Raw genomic sequence first — 17,849 nt, forward strand, 5'->3', positions numbered from 1 at the left:
ACTACATGTATTAGAAACATACCAGAAATCCTTTCCTGTCTTCCCTTTCTTGGAGGAGCTTTTTCATACAACTCTTTGGGTATTAGAACAAGTTTATAAAAACTACAAAGCCTTTTCCATTTTATTTCCATTTCATTAGTGTTTTTATTCAATCTGAAATACTGCACGCAAGTATTTTTAGTTGCATTCTCCTTCACAAAAATTCTTAATTTACCTTCATAGTCATGTTTTATAGAAGATCACAGAATTATGACAATTAGAAAATCAAGTGTTGACATTAAACACCATTAATGACCAATCACAGAATCCTATAATCTTGGGACTCACTGCTATATATTATCATCTAGTTGTTTTCCTGCAGGTAGGAGGCAAGCAGTTCTCATGCTTCTAATACTTCCCCAGATTCATTCCTCTCCTTCGGTTTAAGGATCTGGTAGTTAAAAGTTCCTCAGAGATATTAACCTGCATAAGATGTCTGCCTTTAGACTGTCTTTAGGGGGTGGCTTATATTGTAGTTCTTGCCAAGAGTAGTACTCAGTATCCTACGTGGTGCTTTTAAGTAACACATACATTCAAGTCACATCCCATACCTAATGAACCAGCTGCCAGGATTGCAGGCCTAGAAAACAAATGTAACTCACTACTGGTATATTGCTAATATGGAAAATCAGGTTCATCTCGCATCATTTTCTCGCAAAGCACAATTGTCAAGCAGCAAAACACTATGAGCTAGAAAGAACAGCAGAAAAAAGCACTAGAGAGAGACCAAAAGTGTATATATAATTCACCAAATACATGAATCTTAAAGTTCCGTAAGAGACTCTGATCTCCACTCCCTGTTTGGGAATCATTGTTTTAAGCTGCCAAATAGAGCGCGTCATCTTTCAGTGCCCGCGAGAAGGTCTTTCTCACGCAACACAGGATACCGAACAGTCTGTCTCACGGGGTAAAAACAAACCAATACACCAGCACCTGCACCACCAGCAACATCATTCAGCACGGATCATGGATCACATGTTTTCTACGCATTTTTGTCACTGACTCCTTGGAACAACCCTAGAGCACAGATACTACCTTCACTTTGTAGATGGGGAAATCGAGGCCCAGAGGTTAAGTTATAGCAAATCACATGAGGAAGGCAGGATTCAGCATTGGATAATAAAGCAAGCTGGCTGAGAACATGGCTGGAACTCTCACAGACACCAAGATTCATGTCTGGGCTCTATGCAGCAGTGGTATGCCCAAATCTGCAAAACAGGGCTACAAACAGTACCTCTCTACCCAGCTGTTAACTATACTGTCCTTTGTGAAGTATTTCGCTCAGTGCCAGCTTCAAAGAAGGGCTCTGCAATGGGCAGTCTGGTACAGTGACTAAGAGCACAACTGTGCAACCAGACTGCTTGCGTTTAAAAGCTGCTCCGCCATTTCCTTGTGTGATCACAGGCAAGATCCTCAATCTTTCTGTACCTTAGTTTCCTCAACTGTAAAGGGGGAGCAATAATAGCACCTGTCTGAAACAGTCACTGGAAAACTAAGTGGTTAATAATTAAAAATGCTTTGAACCATATCTGATTCAAATTAGGTACTTAATAAATGAGGGCTGTTATTATCACTAATTAATACATATTGACAACTCTCCTGATTATTTCAGTCCTGTCTCCAAAGCACATTTTCCACTCCACCACGTCTATCTCATGGAGAACAAAATCAGAAATCATACAACCTGCTTACATTAAGTCTCTACTTAAAGGTCTCAAACAGAACACTAACTCCTGGATTATTCCCCCACAGATGCCTCTCCCCCCCTCCAAAAAAAAATCCGGTTTCTTTATGGTTTTCTTCATCTCAGTAAGTTTCCTAAAACCTTACTGTGCATGGCAAATCCCAAACACCACCAAGCCCCAAATTCATCCACTTTTCTCCAGATCTAACAGTCAAGCCACCATCACCATTATCATGACCTCAAAGAGGTGAGTAAAAGTACCTGTTGCCACTATTTGTTTTCTCACACATGCCAGTGTTTCTTGCCACTTCCACCCAGCAGAAGTAAGAAAGCGAGATTGGGAATGTCAGACAAAACGACCTAGGCTGAACACAAAACCTGGAATTTAACAGTGAAACAGCAGAAGCATTCTCATACGGACAGGGAAAAGGCAGGGTACTTGTCCTCAACACTTATACTCAGCCTTGTGCTGGAAGTACTGACCGATGAATGGGGACCCAGAAAAAAGGTAAGCATAGTGGAAAAGAAACAAAATAGATTAACATGTAAAAAGCAACAGTTTACCTATATACCAGAAGTAGTCGACAAGAAAATGTGACCGAGAAAAGATCCTAACAGCCACAAAAACTATAAAGCAACTTGGAATAAAGCTAACAGAAATATGTAAAGTCATACATGATTAAGTTTTATTGCAGGCCACAGAAGACAACTTGATTAAGTACAGAAACTTGTTCCTGGATAGCAAGATAGAATAATATTCTTTCTTAAAGTATAATTCAATTATAAGAAATCACTAACAAGAGTCTGCAACTTGGTTCAAGTGATTTAAAAATTCACATAAAACATGAGAGAATGAGAAAGAGAATCTCAGTAGTGGGATGGGGTGCGGGGGGCGCCGCAGGGTCACGTGACAGCTAACGAGCGCCGCACCGGCCAAGCAGCTAAGCTTCAGCTGAACGGCACCAGGAAGCCAGGGACAGACCCAAGTGTTTGTCAAATGTTAGTATTTTAAATCAGTAGGAGAAAAGGAATATTTGATACTTTAAAAAGATTTCTTAAAATCAATTTATCAAAAATAATTTCGTCTGATTAATGTGTTAAAAGATGAAACCATGAAGTTACCAGTGAATGAGAGTATTTTATACATAAAAGCAAAGACACCACAAAAGAAATGACATAGATTTGACTACTTACCCAAAATGTGAAGTCATTTTATGTCAGAATACATCAAAAGCAAGCAAGGAAACAAACAAAAAACCCCCAGCAAATAGCAGGATCCATTTTGCAAACCAAACTCTATCACCTTTAATGTTAGTAAAAATTTCTCTCAGAATCTGGTCACGACCTGGTTTGGAGGGGGCAGGGCATGGTCTAAATTTGTCTTTTGCTAATATATTATGTATTTTCAGAAAATGAGAGACACCATCAGCATTTATTAGCTAAAATTTCATTAAAAATTTTTTTTTAATTTCATTTTTAATCTAAAAACTACTTGCTACTTTCAAAAAACCCAAAATTAAAAGGCTATATCAAAAACTGCATTTACCAAGGATCTTTTGGTTATGAAAAACGTGTAGCTAAGACAGAGGTGGGGAGATCCCAGTCTAACTAAAGCTTTGAAAAAAAGACTCCTCAGCAATCGCAACTAAAACGTTTCACAGAGACAGAGACTCTTTCAGAATTGGGAGAGGTGAAAATTTTAGTGTTTCCCTTACAGACAGGAAGCCAAAACCCATCATCACAAATGATCCAGAGGATAAACAGAGAGGAACATAATTAACAATGCTGTTACGTTTTTCCAGGGAACAGTGAGAAACAGTAAGACTGTGAAGCCCCAAGCTGGTGGGAGGAAAGGGGGCAGCTGAGTTTTACTAAGCATGGTGCAAAATACAAATTTTCACACACTGCACTGATGTAGGCAAATGAAGATTTGGAAGACTGTGCCTTACTAAAGAACACTGGAAATCCAAAATAATACCATCAGCTCTTATTCTCACACAAAATTACCTTATGAGAACTGGGGCAACTCGAGCACCACACCTCAGAAAGAATAGTGCATCTCATAGCACCTATTCCCAAAGATCAAAAGGGATATGTGGAGGCAGAGCGAAGACTGGCGATGATTCAAGTGATTTGTAAAGAAACAGTAATAATCTGCTCAGGAAGAATTTAGGTACAGGAAAAATAATTTATTTTTCTTATTAAATATATAGCACGTAACAAACAAAATAGTTAAACATGTGCCTTCTGCCTTAAAGACTTTTCATTCTCACCAGAAGGGCAAGGTCTTCAGAAGTAAATGTACTCTGGTTTTAGAGTATTTCTGGGAAGTATGACATAGCATCACTTGGGAATATGAGAGAACCTGGCGTGCCCATTTCAAACAGCACTCAGTGACAAAGGTCAAAATGTTTCTTTCAGTTACTCTGGCCTCTAGTCCAGGGGCTGGCAAACTTTTTCTGTAAAGGCCCAATTAGTGAATACTTTCAGTTTTGCCAGCCAGAGCGGTCTCTGCGGCAACCACTCTGCCACTGTGGCCTGCAAGCCACCGGAGACAACATGTAAATGAGTGGGCGTGGCAGCCTTCCAATAAAACCGGACCAAAATGGGCTGCAAGCCACTCTCTGTTCTAGACTAAAGACGACAAAAGCAATACTCCCAACCAAATGCAAGGCACGGATCAGGACTGGTCTCTGGTCTGAGAGATGAGGTGAGGGTGGTGGGGAGACAGGCATAAAAGACAATCTAGGGGCTGCCCCTCCAGACCGGACAGCGAGGGCCTCCACGGGGTCGGGTCCGTGGTGATGGCCGTGCACACAAGAGAGGAGAGCGGAAAGGCGTTTTGGAGTTGGAATCGGCAGGACATGGGAAACCAGTGGCCTATGAGACACGGAGATGGCCAGTCAAACATGATTTTAAGATTTCCAGATGGGTGGTGACTGGATGTGCCAACCTTCTGAGCAAGAGAACTCAGCAAATGACACTGGTATGTGGCAAGACGAGGAGTTCAATTTTGGATGTGTGGAGTTTGAGGGGCCCAGCATCAGCTGAAGACATCCAGAAGGCATGAATCGAAGACTCAGGAGAGATCTGAAGCAAAGTCATGGGAGGGAATAAAATCTGAAAACTGGTCGAAGAAGAGAGCAAGAATGAGCTTTAAGGAAGAGGAAAGTGATCAACAATAAAAAAAAATGTAGGTGTCTATTAAGATGAAAATGGAAAAGGCTGTTTTTTACCACAGCTACAACTGAAAATCACTAAGCCTGGATTTGACATTCAGAAAACCAATGACCTTAGTAAGAGCTATTTTAGTGAAGTGGGAAGGAGCCAGATTACAGAGGACTGAAGTCATGTATTACAGACTGCAAACATAGACTATTCTGTAAGAAGGGGGAGGAGAGAAATTCTATAATGTCCTCAAGAGACTGGGGGTTTAATTTTTTTAATGATACAAATGTAACTACATTTATAGACTAAGGGGGAAGAGGTCCAAGTAGAGAGCAAGAAGCGGAAGTTCCCGGACAAGAAGGATGGACACTACAGTGAAAAGACAGTAAAGAGCACAGGCAGATGGACAATATTTTCATCTTTAAATGTCTCTGGAAACTTAACATTTCTTTTCATTAAAACAGCCCCATTTCTTGGTCATTCACCAATATAGCTCAAATGTCCTTGAGGTTCTTTAAAAAGAAAGAAAAATTCAAACATAGTAAAGGCTATAAAGAGTAATACAGACAATACCCACATACTCTTCCCCTTAATACACTAACAAAGAATACTCCTGTGTACCTCTTCTCTGATCACATCTCCTTCCTTCCCCAGTGGGTCACTGAATGGTAACCACTCAAAATCTGAACTCATCCCTAAGCAATATAGAAGCTTTGTATTTTATATAAATGGTATCATACTATAAACAAACAATGACATTCTTGGGACAACCAGTGGAAATGTGAGCACAAACTACCTATTACAGGATTTGCTGAATGTGTCTCCCCTTTTGCCTAAGGGTGGATCATGGTATCACGGTTGTATAGGAGACTATCCTTATTCTTAGGGAATTTCCTGTGGAAAATTAAAGGTGAAGTATAATGAATGTGCACATGTGTGCATATGTATGTACTTATGACGAGGAAGGTGAAGGAAGGAGTGGGAAGGAGGTATGCGTGTGAAGTCAAGATGGGAAAACATTAACAACTACTGGATCTGGGTACAGGGTACATGGGTATTTGTTTCTCTACTCTTTTAGCTTTATGGTACATGTCAGTTGAATGATAAAATGTGGGTTGGGACACTCTAGACCATAAGAACAATACTGCTGCCAGCCCTGTTAGGTGTATGAGTGCCTCCCTCCTAGATCCTCTATTACATGAAGCCCTGTAAGTCCCCCAGCTTGAAGAGTTATTTGGGCGGTAGCAGAGCCCAACATCCTAAGGCTCTAAGAAATCAACTGCCCAGGAGAAGTCTTGATGTTGACTGAAAGCATCACTAAGTGTCTGAGGTCTAGTCACAAACCGGCAGCTGAGCCTACAGCACTGTCTGGTTTGACCAGAGTAGGGCTCTAAAGGCGTGTAAAGGTATTCAGGTGGGGTACAAAGTCAGTATCTTTACCCCTGGTCCCATCACTCCTTTTCATCTTCTACTTCACTTACCTGCTAGCCTGCAAAGGTGCTTAGCTTAGGACCTCTGATTGATTTTATAAAGTACCTACTCTCATCTAAGGACTATCCCTGCTCTCTGCACGGAATGAACAAGAACTGAATTACGTGAGGACAAGGGAGGTGTATCCTGCACTGCACCCCTCACTTTTATCATGAAAACGTAAGTAAATATCTGTGTATGTATTTATTGTATGTATTGACCCACCCGTCAAATCTATTCCATTAACTGTATTTGCTCAGGAAACAAAAAAGTGAAACACAAATACAAAAATGAAAGCAGTTAAGATTATGTTTGCACAGTTGTGAACTACCTGTGATTCACAACACACAACTTTTGTGTTTCTGGACCATCGCTGATGCTGTTTATAATGTACACGACATTGCTCTTCACCGATCTCTAGCCTGTAAGGTGAGGACTGAATGTTAACATAGTGTGTGTGCTGTAGTGAGCACCCCAGCAGGGGTTAGTCACCGGGTCACTATGATCCTTAGCACTGTAAATAACCTCAGAGGCCAGGGCAGACCTAACGGTCTAAGAAGCCTTCCCTAGTTCACAGACACCCGACCGCCTCTCATGTGGCTCAAGTTGCTACTCCTTGTAGCATCTACACAGATATTTTAATGTAAATATGTGACATATGCTGGTAAGTGGGGATTCACAAATGTTTTTTAAAAAAGACAAAAGCACAAATCAGGTTTTCTTGCAGAGTGCTCTGCCTTCGTCATCCACATCAATTCCAGACCTCAGCCAGAGACTGCTGCACCCTCCTGGCTTCTATCCCCACCTCCACATGAACGCAGTGCCCTCTCGTAAAGTCCTCTGCGAAACAAGCAGGGTAATTGTCCTTCTCAGCCTTTGTTGAAGACTTCTTCCTATGCTCACATAGGCCTTCTTTTCATCTGAATGCATATATCTATAATACTTTTGGGATTTTTGACCCATACCCATTTGTGAGAAACCTTCTTACACTCCTATTGTTTCCATTTCAAAAACAGCTTTGTTCTTTCATCTTCCAAATTTTGAAAATGATACGCAACATACCATTTTCTAAATTTAGGCCCACTTCCTTGTTCATTTTGTTAAGTGTGATACCACCATTGTTTAGCTTGTTATAGGTACTCAAGCATTCGCTGTGCGAGTAACCTCTCCTAAGGCTTTGATCACATTTTTAAAAAACATACTGATGACTCACTGTATGTGCTTTCAATCTCATTTCTCAGATGAACGTCAAGCCAAATTAACTGCTTGGTGTTACATGTCATATGTCTAAATCAGACTCTTCTTCCTGAAAAGTACGGGTCCTTCTGTAAAAGTTTGAGGGAAGATAATTCATTCAGTACCTAAATATCAGGTGCTAAGCTATGCGCTTAAACCCATCACATAATTTAATACTCAAAGCAACCATAGAGGTTGGGCACTAATGTCCATACTTTACAGCTTAGGAGAGGATTGAGGTAAGTTAAGTGATTTGGCCAAGCCCACATACGGTAGAAAGTGGTTACAGGGGTAGTATTAACTCAGGGTCACGGTTTAAGTTTGTATCCTTTCCAATAATAATGTGCTGCCCTAATTACCTGTGCTAGAAAAATCACATCCGTGTCCTCTTCCTCCGTACCTACGGCATCCGGTGTGCCGCCAAGTACAGCAAGGCTGTGACAAGCACAGCTTTGGAGTCAGGCAGATCTTGGTGTGACGCCAGCTCCGCTACTTAGTAGCTGGGCAGTACCGTAATGAAACGGACAGAGGAGGTCCTGATACAAAGAAGTGAGCACAGAGACAGAGCGCAACTCCTGCTGGGACAGTGAGCAATGGCTGCTCAGATGAGACGCAGACCCACGGAGCAATTAAGCAATTAAGTTGTGAGCAAGCTCACAAACACCGGTGTATGTGGAGCTAGGATTTAAAAACCTGGTCCATTTGGCTCTAGAGACTTTGTTCTTAACCAGTGTATGCGAGTGGTTTCATGCGTGGGAACCTTGATTCTCCTCAATTGTCTACCTGGCTTGTAGTAAATGCTTTAAAACAGTTTGAGAAAGAATGGACAAACAAACCGTCAGAGCCTATCAGAACATACTGAAACAAACTGGCCTTTGAGAGAACTGTAATCACACACATTTTCTGCCTCCCCATCATTACGGAGCTCAGAAAGGCCCTTCTGTGGCCATCACTGAATGCACGTGCTGTCTGAATACCATTTCCACCTGCGGCGGTCTTTCTCGGGCACAGGGTAACCGAGCGATCATGGGGCAAGTGATCGAAAGTCTTGGTGCCTCAGTTTCCTCTACTGAAAAGTGAGGATAAGAACAACTTGGGCCTCACAGGGCTGTTGAGGATTCACTGCAATGATATGTACAACCGCTTAGGACATATGCTTGGGGGGGGGGTGTGTGCTCAATTTTAGCTGTAGTCTTATCGATTTAAGCTATAAGCTGCTTATGAAAATGGGTAGAACCTGGAGGGAAGGTGATTAAAATAATCATTTAAAAAGTGGGATGGGCAGGCGGCTCACAGGGAACATTTTAGGATTCTCCCTGCGCGGGCACAGACAGATCCCCAACAAGCCATGAACGTGTCACCCTGCTGCGCTGCTAATGCGGACGGTTGGAGTCTCGTAAGAAAGGCCTTCTCTCACCTGACTGGTTTTTGCTGTTCTGCACCTCTCCGTTATTTTGTGGCTGTTGATTTGTTAAAGCACTGCTTTCTGACTGGCTGCTTAACACTTTAACAGCAGATCCCAGGTTTGCTGCTATGACAGGAAAATGCTGACCCCGCTTTAGAAGCTGTTTGTGTTCCTGGTGGCGAAATCGCGGTGGCACTTCTCGAGGGTACCGAGGCAAGGCCTGAGCTGGCTGCGGCGGCGGCTGAGGCTGCGGCGGCTGCGGCGGCTGCGGCGGCTGAGGCGGCTGAGGCGGCTGTGGCTGCTGCGGATTGTTGGCTGTGGCTCGCTTGGCATTATTATTAGTGCTGGTTGCTGTGGAAGTGCCGTTATTAGAGTTGGCAGGCTGAGGCTGGCTTACACTGGGCTTTATCTGTTCTGGCACTAATCCCAACAAAAGAAAAGGGGTGGAAAAGATTAGCCAGTAAAGTGTACCTCCACAGTAAGCCATCTAAGTAAAAAGGCACTAAGAACAACAACCCTGAAGGAACTGAAAGTTCAAGTGTGCGAGGATACCCTCATTCACAGGCTCAGGCGGTCTTAGGGGAGAGTCCAATTTTACTTCGGCAACGACCCCTCCAACAAGGGCACGGATGCCACTGGTGTCCCCTGGCCTGGGTGGCACCTCCTGCTCACCAGCTCTGGCCTGTGTTATTCTGATCAGAGAACAAGCACTGGTTCTACAACTACGGAACTCACAACAGCTCAAAGGGCAAAAGTGGCGAATCAAGTTCTGTTCATCCTAAAAGAATCCTCAGTTCCCGGGAAACTATTCCTAACCTGTCTCATTTTTAATGTGTTTGGTCCCTATTCTTCATCTCTGAAAGATAACACAAGAACAGATAGAAAGGGTAGAAAACAATCTGATCGTTTCTTTACAAAAAGGCAAAGTTAGCAGCATTTTTGTTGTTAAAACATAAAGCCTGGATCAAACAGGACAAACTCAGAATGCAGAAGTCAATACAAATATTACAGAGTGAAATCTATGAAACTAATCAAAGTTGGAGAAATAACTTAGATACCCTGTCTTAAGCAAATCTGAAATAGCCATTTGCCTACTGCATGAACAATGTGAAATTATAAACAGTGGATTTCTAGACTCTTAGAAGAGATTAAATAAACTGATGGAAATGCCTTACACTGGTGAAGATATACCCAATCTCTAAAATTACAGAGAGGCAGCATAATGTATGAACTTTTGGTGCCAGATGGACCCAGGTTTTAATCCCAGTGCTGCCTTTACTAAGCTTTGTGTCTTTGGGCAAGGTGTGTATACCTGACTGAGCCTATGGTCTCCTCCGTAAGATGGGGATAAAACCTATACCTTGCAGGGCTATCCTAAAGTTAAGTATGTTACCGCTTACAGAGCACCAAATACAAGGCTATACGAAGAGTGGGTATTTTTTAATGATCCGCACAATACCACCTTACACTTTTGTTAACAGTTGAACGTTTCTGTTGAGTCTGATGCAACTTTACAGATGCCACTGTCAGATAAATAAGTGCAATGTCTCCATGTGACCAGTGAGGACACTCGGAGAAAGCACTGTTCAAGGGTTGAGAGCCCCAGGCCTGAAATTTGAATAGCCCGCCCCCAGAACTGGGTTATCTCTGTGTCCTTCTCCTCGCCTGCACAGTACAGGAAGTCCTGGTCTAGTACCCAGCACACTGTAAAAACTAAGTAAATAGAAGCTATTCTGTGGGCCAAATAAAGGCAATATTTGTCCAATGCCTACAATGTGCATGATACTGAAACAAAAGGTCACCAGTAAGCCACCGAACCCCATGTCACCTCTCCTCTCCCCCCAACCCCTCGCCCCCAGAGTCTCCTTCATTTAGCAGTCTGGCCTCACTATGGCCTTCTTTCTGAGCCACTGGTGGACTTAGCCTATATCACTAATACTAATATATTTTTAATACGTGATCTGGCCTTTTTCAAATATGGCTGATTTTTCTGAAGTAATACAAGCAAACTGTCATTCAGGAGGACCTGCACTGAAAAGTCACAAGCATTCTATCTGTGGCTTGGAGTCTTTTCATTCCTCCTGAAGGCAACTGAAAAGCCTCACATTAAGAATTTGAGTCAAGTACATTCTAGGTCTAATTACTTAATGTGTGAAACTTTTGTCTCCCAGACAATTTAATGCTTCCAGAAAGTACCAATAATGTATATTCCTTTGTCACAAGGAAAGTAAGGTACTAGAATATTCTAAAGTACCTCTGAAACAAACAAAAAGATAAAGTACATGTAACTATGAAATCACAGAGAACACAAAAACTCGAACTCAGCCTTTACGTGTTGAGTACCAGGCTCAGCTTGGTATTTCGCAACTGAACGTAACCTTGTAACACTTACAATACTATCCAGTGCTAAAATACAGGCTTGCCTGCCACTTTATTACTAACAGGAAAAGAAAAGATTGTAACAATTTAAAACCCAAACAAGATATTGTTTATAGGAGATGCAACAGAAACATGTTCTTTAATACATTCAAGGAACTATAAGATAACCTACAGGCAAACACTGTGAAGGGCCTACACGAAGAATGTACAAGAACCTCAACACTCCATTTAAAAATGACCAGGAATTCAGAAGCAGGATTTACGTCGGTCATGTAGCAGCCCCATCCCTACCTCAAATTCAGAGAGCTGCTGTACTTATCGATGAAACGTCACGGGGAAAATAAGGCTGAGATAGGGCCTCATTTCTGGGGCCAGAAAATTTCACCAACACCAGTAAAAACACTAAGACAATGTAACTATTGATTATAAAACTGAACTAAATAATCTGAAGTGAAATCTCAGATGTAAACATGAAACATACTAGAAGAATAAAGGAGAAGTTAAGAGTGTGTGTAGGTAGGGAGGTAAGGATGGGGGTGCTGGGTAACAGATATAATTACTGAATAATTTTGGCTATTGTGTATGTGCAGTTAAAATTTAGGTTAATTATGTCAGTAAATATCCAAACCACCAGAAAGAGGGAAAAAAATGAGAAAACAAGAAAACCTGATCCGTTCAACAGATACAGAAAAGGCAATAAAAAATTATTCCAGAACTGCAGTTAATAAGAACTACAAAAGAAGATGCCCAGCATAGGGCCCCAAAGATCTGTAATCAAAATAAATGTGAATGAGTTAAATTCACTTGTTAATAAAGGGTCTTTAGTTTGTTAAGAAAATAAAAACTTGGGCGCCTGGGTGGCTCAGCCGGTTAAGCGTCTGCCTTCGGCTCAGGTCATGATCCCAGGGTCCTGGGATCGAGCCCCGCATCGGGCTCCCTGCTCCGCAGGAAGCCTGCTTCTCCCCCTCCCACTCCCCCTGCTCATGTTCCCTCTCTCGCTGTGTCTCTCTCTGTCAAATAAATAAGTAAAATCTTTAAAAAAAATAAAAATAAAAATAAAAACTTAAGGAATACTTTGCAAAAATCAGTCCTGAAATAAAACAATACAGGAAGTTGAGGGGGGGAAGTACAAAGACAGATATAGGACCAAAAATGCTAACAAAATTTAAATAAAAGCAACATTAATGTCAGGTTTAAACATTTCAATCAGAAAAGCATCATAAAGAATGAGATATCTCATACTGATAAAAGAAACCAACTAAAAAGATATAAACAGCTAAGAATCCTATGTACCAAACTTTAGTATCAAATGTAAATCAAACGGGAGACAGAAAAACTGAAGAAAAAAAAAGCAAAACCACCTACCTTGAAAACAGATAACACCTTTTTTGACAAATACCCATGGAATAGTCATAGAAAGTACGTACGTGTACACACACACACACACACACACACACCATACAGCACTATAGAAAACATCACTAAATTACAAAAAGTACAAATAATACAGATGGTATTTCTGAATTACAATGCAATCACATTAGAAACAACAAAACCAGCAAATAAAAATGCCTTAAGTATTGAGCTGAAGAAGAAATACCAGAACTGCAGGTTTATCAAGAAAATACCAGTGAAAACAACACACATAATAAGTTTTAAGATAAGACTAAACCAGCAGTAAGGGAAAAACTCCTGGTCTTAATTATTTTCAACAAAAAAGAATGAATAGAAGCAGAAGAAGGAATTGGTGAAGATAAAAGTAGCAATCAATGACTTTAGAGGTGAACTAATAACTCCAAGGCATGACTTTATGAAAAAAATTAACTAGTTAACCTAATTTTTAAAAAACAAAAATGTAAAAAAATGAGATGATTTTTTAAAATTAAGACATTTCTTTAGGCTCAACTCTATAAATAATTTGAAAAGATGGAGGAAGGATTTAACACTGGCCCCACAAGAGGCAAGAAAATAAAGATTAATTAACATATAAGAAATGGAGGAATTGATGAAATCACCCATCAGGATCAGACAGTTTGATCAATATTGCCATACTTTTTTTTTTTTTACTAGCATACTTTTAAGAAACCTGGAACTCTAAGTCTAATGCTATTTAAACTGTTGAAGAGCACAGCAGAAGATGGAACACCAACACTATTACAAATTAAGTCTGACAAAATTTTAGTAATCCCAAACAATGGGGAGAAAAAAGAAGAAATATAAATAGTTCAGGGATTAAAAAAAAAAAGAGAGAGACGTAACTCCAAATGTAGAGATTCTGGAAATACAAGAAAATACTGTGTATAACCTATACCTGTAAAACAGAAAACCAGCTAAATGGAACAATGTTCCACAACATGGCGTGGCAAATCTTTCCTGTAAAGGGCCAGATAGTAAGCATTTTAGGCTTTACAGGCCATCCAGTCTCTCTTGCAGCTACTCAGCTCTGCTGTTGTAGCACAAAAACCAGCCACAGACAACACATAAATGAATGGATGTGGCTCTGTTCCAGCAAAACCTGATATACAAAAATAGGCAATGGGCCAAATTTGCAAGCTATAGTTGCCCAGCGTCTGCTCTATAAAATATAATTTACCAAGATCAGCTTATAGAGGAGAAGATCCTATAATAACAGAAGACATTGAAAAACTCCAAGATTTACTTCTTTAAAAAGCACGAGGCCCAGATGACTTTATAGGGAATGTGCATATAAAATCCTCAAGAAACATATCATCTCAATCTACATAAACTGTTCCAGAACAAAGAAGTGCAGGTTCAAAAGACTGACTAGATTCAAATCCTGGCTATACATCTTACTAGATGTATAACCGTGGGCCAGGTGCTTAACCACCCTGTACCTCTGTTCTCTTATCTGTAAAACAGGGATAAGTATGAATACCTCTACCATGTAGGGTTGTTGTGAGGTTTTAAGAAGATAATGGATGTAAAGAACTGAGAATAGTACCTGGCACCTGGCACCTCAATAAATGGTGAGTGACCACTATTACCACCTAGGTTAAAAAAAGAGGAGTAAGGATGACCCTCAGGTTTCTGGCCTGGAAGGTGGGTAGTCAGTGGTACCATTTACCAAGACATGAAACAGAAGACAAAAACTGAGTTTGGGAAATGCATGAGAGAGAATGAGTTTAGTTTTTAATGTGTTAGGTTTGTTGTTACTCCAGGACAGCAACTCTCAAACATTTTGGTCTCAAGACCCCTTTGCATTTTTAAAAGTTATTGAAAACACCAAAAATCATCTATGGGTTACAATTATATTTACCATATTTGATATTTAAACAGGGAAATTTAAAAAAAATTTCATTTAAAAAATAAACTCTTACATGAATGAATATATATTTTCTGAAATAACTATTTTCCAAAACAGAAAGCCAGTGAAAAGCATACACTGTTTTTACATTCTTCCAAATTTCTTTAATATGTGGCTTAACAGAAAAGCAGGTACAGTCTCACATCTGCTTCTGCATCCAATTTGTTGTAACATCCACATTATGGAACCTCTAGAAAACACTATGTACTCATGAGAAAAAAAGTGAGTAAGACAAAGTCTTCCTATCATTATGAAAATAGTTCGACATTGTGGATCTCATGACAGTTTCAGGCAGCCTCTCTGGAATCTTCAGAAAAACTCTGAATATGCATGCAACTGAATATGTGGTTCTAAAGCTCAGTAAAAGTATGAACTAAAAATATAAATTTAGGATTCATCATACAGGTGGAAAAAAATCATGAGTAGAATGAGAAGAAATGGCAAGACCTGAAGGATGGGTTCCCACAGCAGACAGAAGACGAGAAGTAAAGGCAAGGTAAGTCAGGACTGCTAGAGAGGTAGGAGAGAAGGGGTCATTTATTTCAGAAAATGGTCTCACTATTTACTCAAGCAGGGATTTCTTCCTCAAATTCTCCCTATCCCCAGTAGATTATCTCCTTGATAGAATTCAAATGCATCCTTATCATCTATAATGTCCCTGCTGTGATTCTGGCCCTCCACCAATTTACTCTTGCGAAAACCTCCTGATTGGTCTTCCTTGGCTTACATCTTGACCCCCCCCCATCTTCACCCTCCCCCCCCAAATCTCTCTTCTCTCTGCCCAAGTTATCTATATCACTGAAGTCACTTCAGAGATCATGTAAAGTCCTTGGCCTGGCCAGATTCATATCCTGTCATGGCCACACACGTTTCCTTCTCTCTCACACCAAGTGTGCAACACTCCAAAAGGTACCGTTCTTTCCCATTATGTTCTTTGTGTCTCAAATGACTTGATGTATTTCTTGGAAATCTGTGTCCACCTTTCCCAGGAAACAACTAATCGCCACCCACGCCCACCCTATGTTCTGCTAATCTTAAAAGCATTTTATGGCAAGCAATTTCCCCTCCTCTATTCCCATAAAACTCTTCTTAATGCATCCCTTTCACTGCACATGCTCACTTTAAGTGCTGGCTTTTCCTTCCCTTTATCACTGGCATTCCCAGCACCAAATACAGCAAATGGCCAAGAACTGCTAGCTGAATGAACAACTGAAGAACTACCAGCATATGAGATGAGTGAACCCACAGAACAATACCGAATGACACTGCACGTGAACATTTAAGAGGTGGAATAATTAAGAACCAGTAAAGAAGAGAGAGAATGACAAAGAGAAGCAGACAGAGTAAGGAAGATGATGGTAGCTGGTTAGTATGTTGCTGATAACTCAGTGGTTACAGATCTCTGCTCAAAAACAAAAACAAAAACAACCAGAGCCAGCATCCAGAGAACAAGTTAATATGACTGTTAATCTGGGAAGATACCCTTATCAGCCATAACATCATATTGTCCGTAACACCAGAAAAGTATTTTAAATTCAGTCAGTACAAAACACACATAGGCACTACAATTTTTTTATGTTACATTTTTTGCCATACTGTGACCCAACTGGTCTTTCGCACAGTTTGAAGCAGACGGGCAAAAGCTGAATAGGCCCAGAAATAAACAACTAAAAAAAAATTTTTTTTTGGAATGGAGAAATTACTCATGCAAAGAATTCAAACCAACATTTTCCTAAATCATGATCCAAATCAAGACTTCCCACTTTGCAAAACAATAAAAGAACCAATACTACAATTAACTTTTGCTACTTTCATGTATTTGATATTTCTTATGTATAAACATTCTATCATTCTGTAAACCTGAAGCTGTTCGAAAAAACAGTCTATTAATTGGGGGGGGAACCCCACAGCAACTGTCTTAGGTTCAGGTAAAAAAAAACAAGATTAGATAAGAGACAATTTAATATCCCAAATCCTAAATATACCAAGTTCTCAATTTGTAAAAAAATTTTTATTTACTGTTATTAATAATTAAAATTATATTAATATTTACTTATTTTAAGATTTAAAATAATATTTAAAATGCCATTTATATAAATTTATTTCAGAAAATAGTAAATGAGTGAACTTCCCTACTATCTACAAGTTTAATAGAAACAACAGTCTAAATATATAAAGCAGCCATCAACATCCTGAATTATCACCACTTAATACCTCAAGCCCTTCCTTTTTTTTGTATCTTTCCACCAAAGTCTATAACTTAGCTTTGTGTAAGAGTTTTCATATTGGCTACATTGTAAATCTTCTAGAAATACTGGCTTAAGTAACAGCATAGTAGACAAAAATGTCATTTTAAGACATGATTTCATTTTAACAGAATGAAACATTAAATTGCCCTCCAAAAAATAAAAACCGTATACAGATTTGTGACTGAAATAGTTGAAATTACCAGTTTAAAATAATACTTAATACACATCTATGGAATACACAGTGTTTTTTAAGACTGCTTTAGGCAAACTTTAAATTTACCAAAAGTAACTATTTCTAATCTCAAAATGTGTCATTATACAGGAAAAACAAAACCATCATGTTAAGCTCTTTGAAGGCAAAAGGTGAGTACCCATGAAAGCTCCTAGTTTTATTCTCACATAAAAGCAAAAGTACAGGATTTTCCTAAGAATTTCTTATTTTTATTAAGAGAAAATATCCTACCTTCTCAAACAAATATGAGTAGGTGTAATCAACAAGATAAAAATGTACTAAAGCAATTGAGTAACAAGCCAGTGTTTCCAGAAAATAAAAGGCAACATTTCTAGCTGTCAATAATTAGGTTAAACTGCAAATGCTTGATACTTAGGAAAATCCTTACCATTGCTCAAAGGGTATTTAAAAAAATAAAAGTCATCTGTAAACATTCTTTAAAATCTTCATCACAGAGAATGATTTTATGCTTTTAAAAGCCACAAAATAACTTCTGGAAGAAAAGCTACCACGCTACCAAGTAGTACATTTAAGTTGTAACTGCATTATCAAGCAACACCACATACAAGATTTGTCTTTCTTCCCTACAGTTAATGCTTCCAATAAGTAATCAATCATCCTGGTTAAGCCTAAATTCTCAAACCAATCATTCTAGCTGCCTG

At 39.7% G+C, this 17,849-nt stretch overlaps 1 protein-coding gene across 5 annotated transcripts in view; it reads right to left on the reverse strand.

The window, feature by feature from the left end:
* TNRC6A (trinucleotide repeat containing adaptor 6A) overlaps positions 1-17,849 on the reverse strand; it is a 102,425-nt gene that overhangs the window by 39,688 nt on the left and 44,888 nt on the right. For 4 of the 5 annotated variants that reach the window (XM_034988035.1, XM_034988034.1, XM_034988031.1 and 1 more), the window contains exon 5: positions 9,015-9,422. In XM_034988035.1, the coding sequence (XP_034843926.1) occupies positions 9,015-9,422 (408 nt within the window). The remainder of the gene's footprint in view (positions 1-9,014; positions 9,423-17,849) is intronic. The other variant, XM_034988032.1, reaches the window with a different exon arrangement.

Source organism: Mirounga leonina, unplaced genomic scaffold, assembly GCF_011800145.1.
Source record: "Mirounga leonina isolate KUSES-001 unplaced genomic scaffold, KU_Mleo_1.0 Mir_448, whole genome shotgun sequence".
Classification (NCBI taxonomy): domain Eukaryota; kingdom Metazoa; phylum Chordata; class Mammalia; order Carnivora; family Phocidae; genus Mirounga; species Mirounga leonina.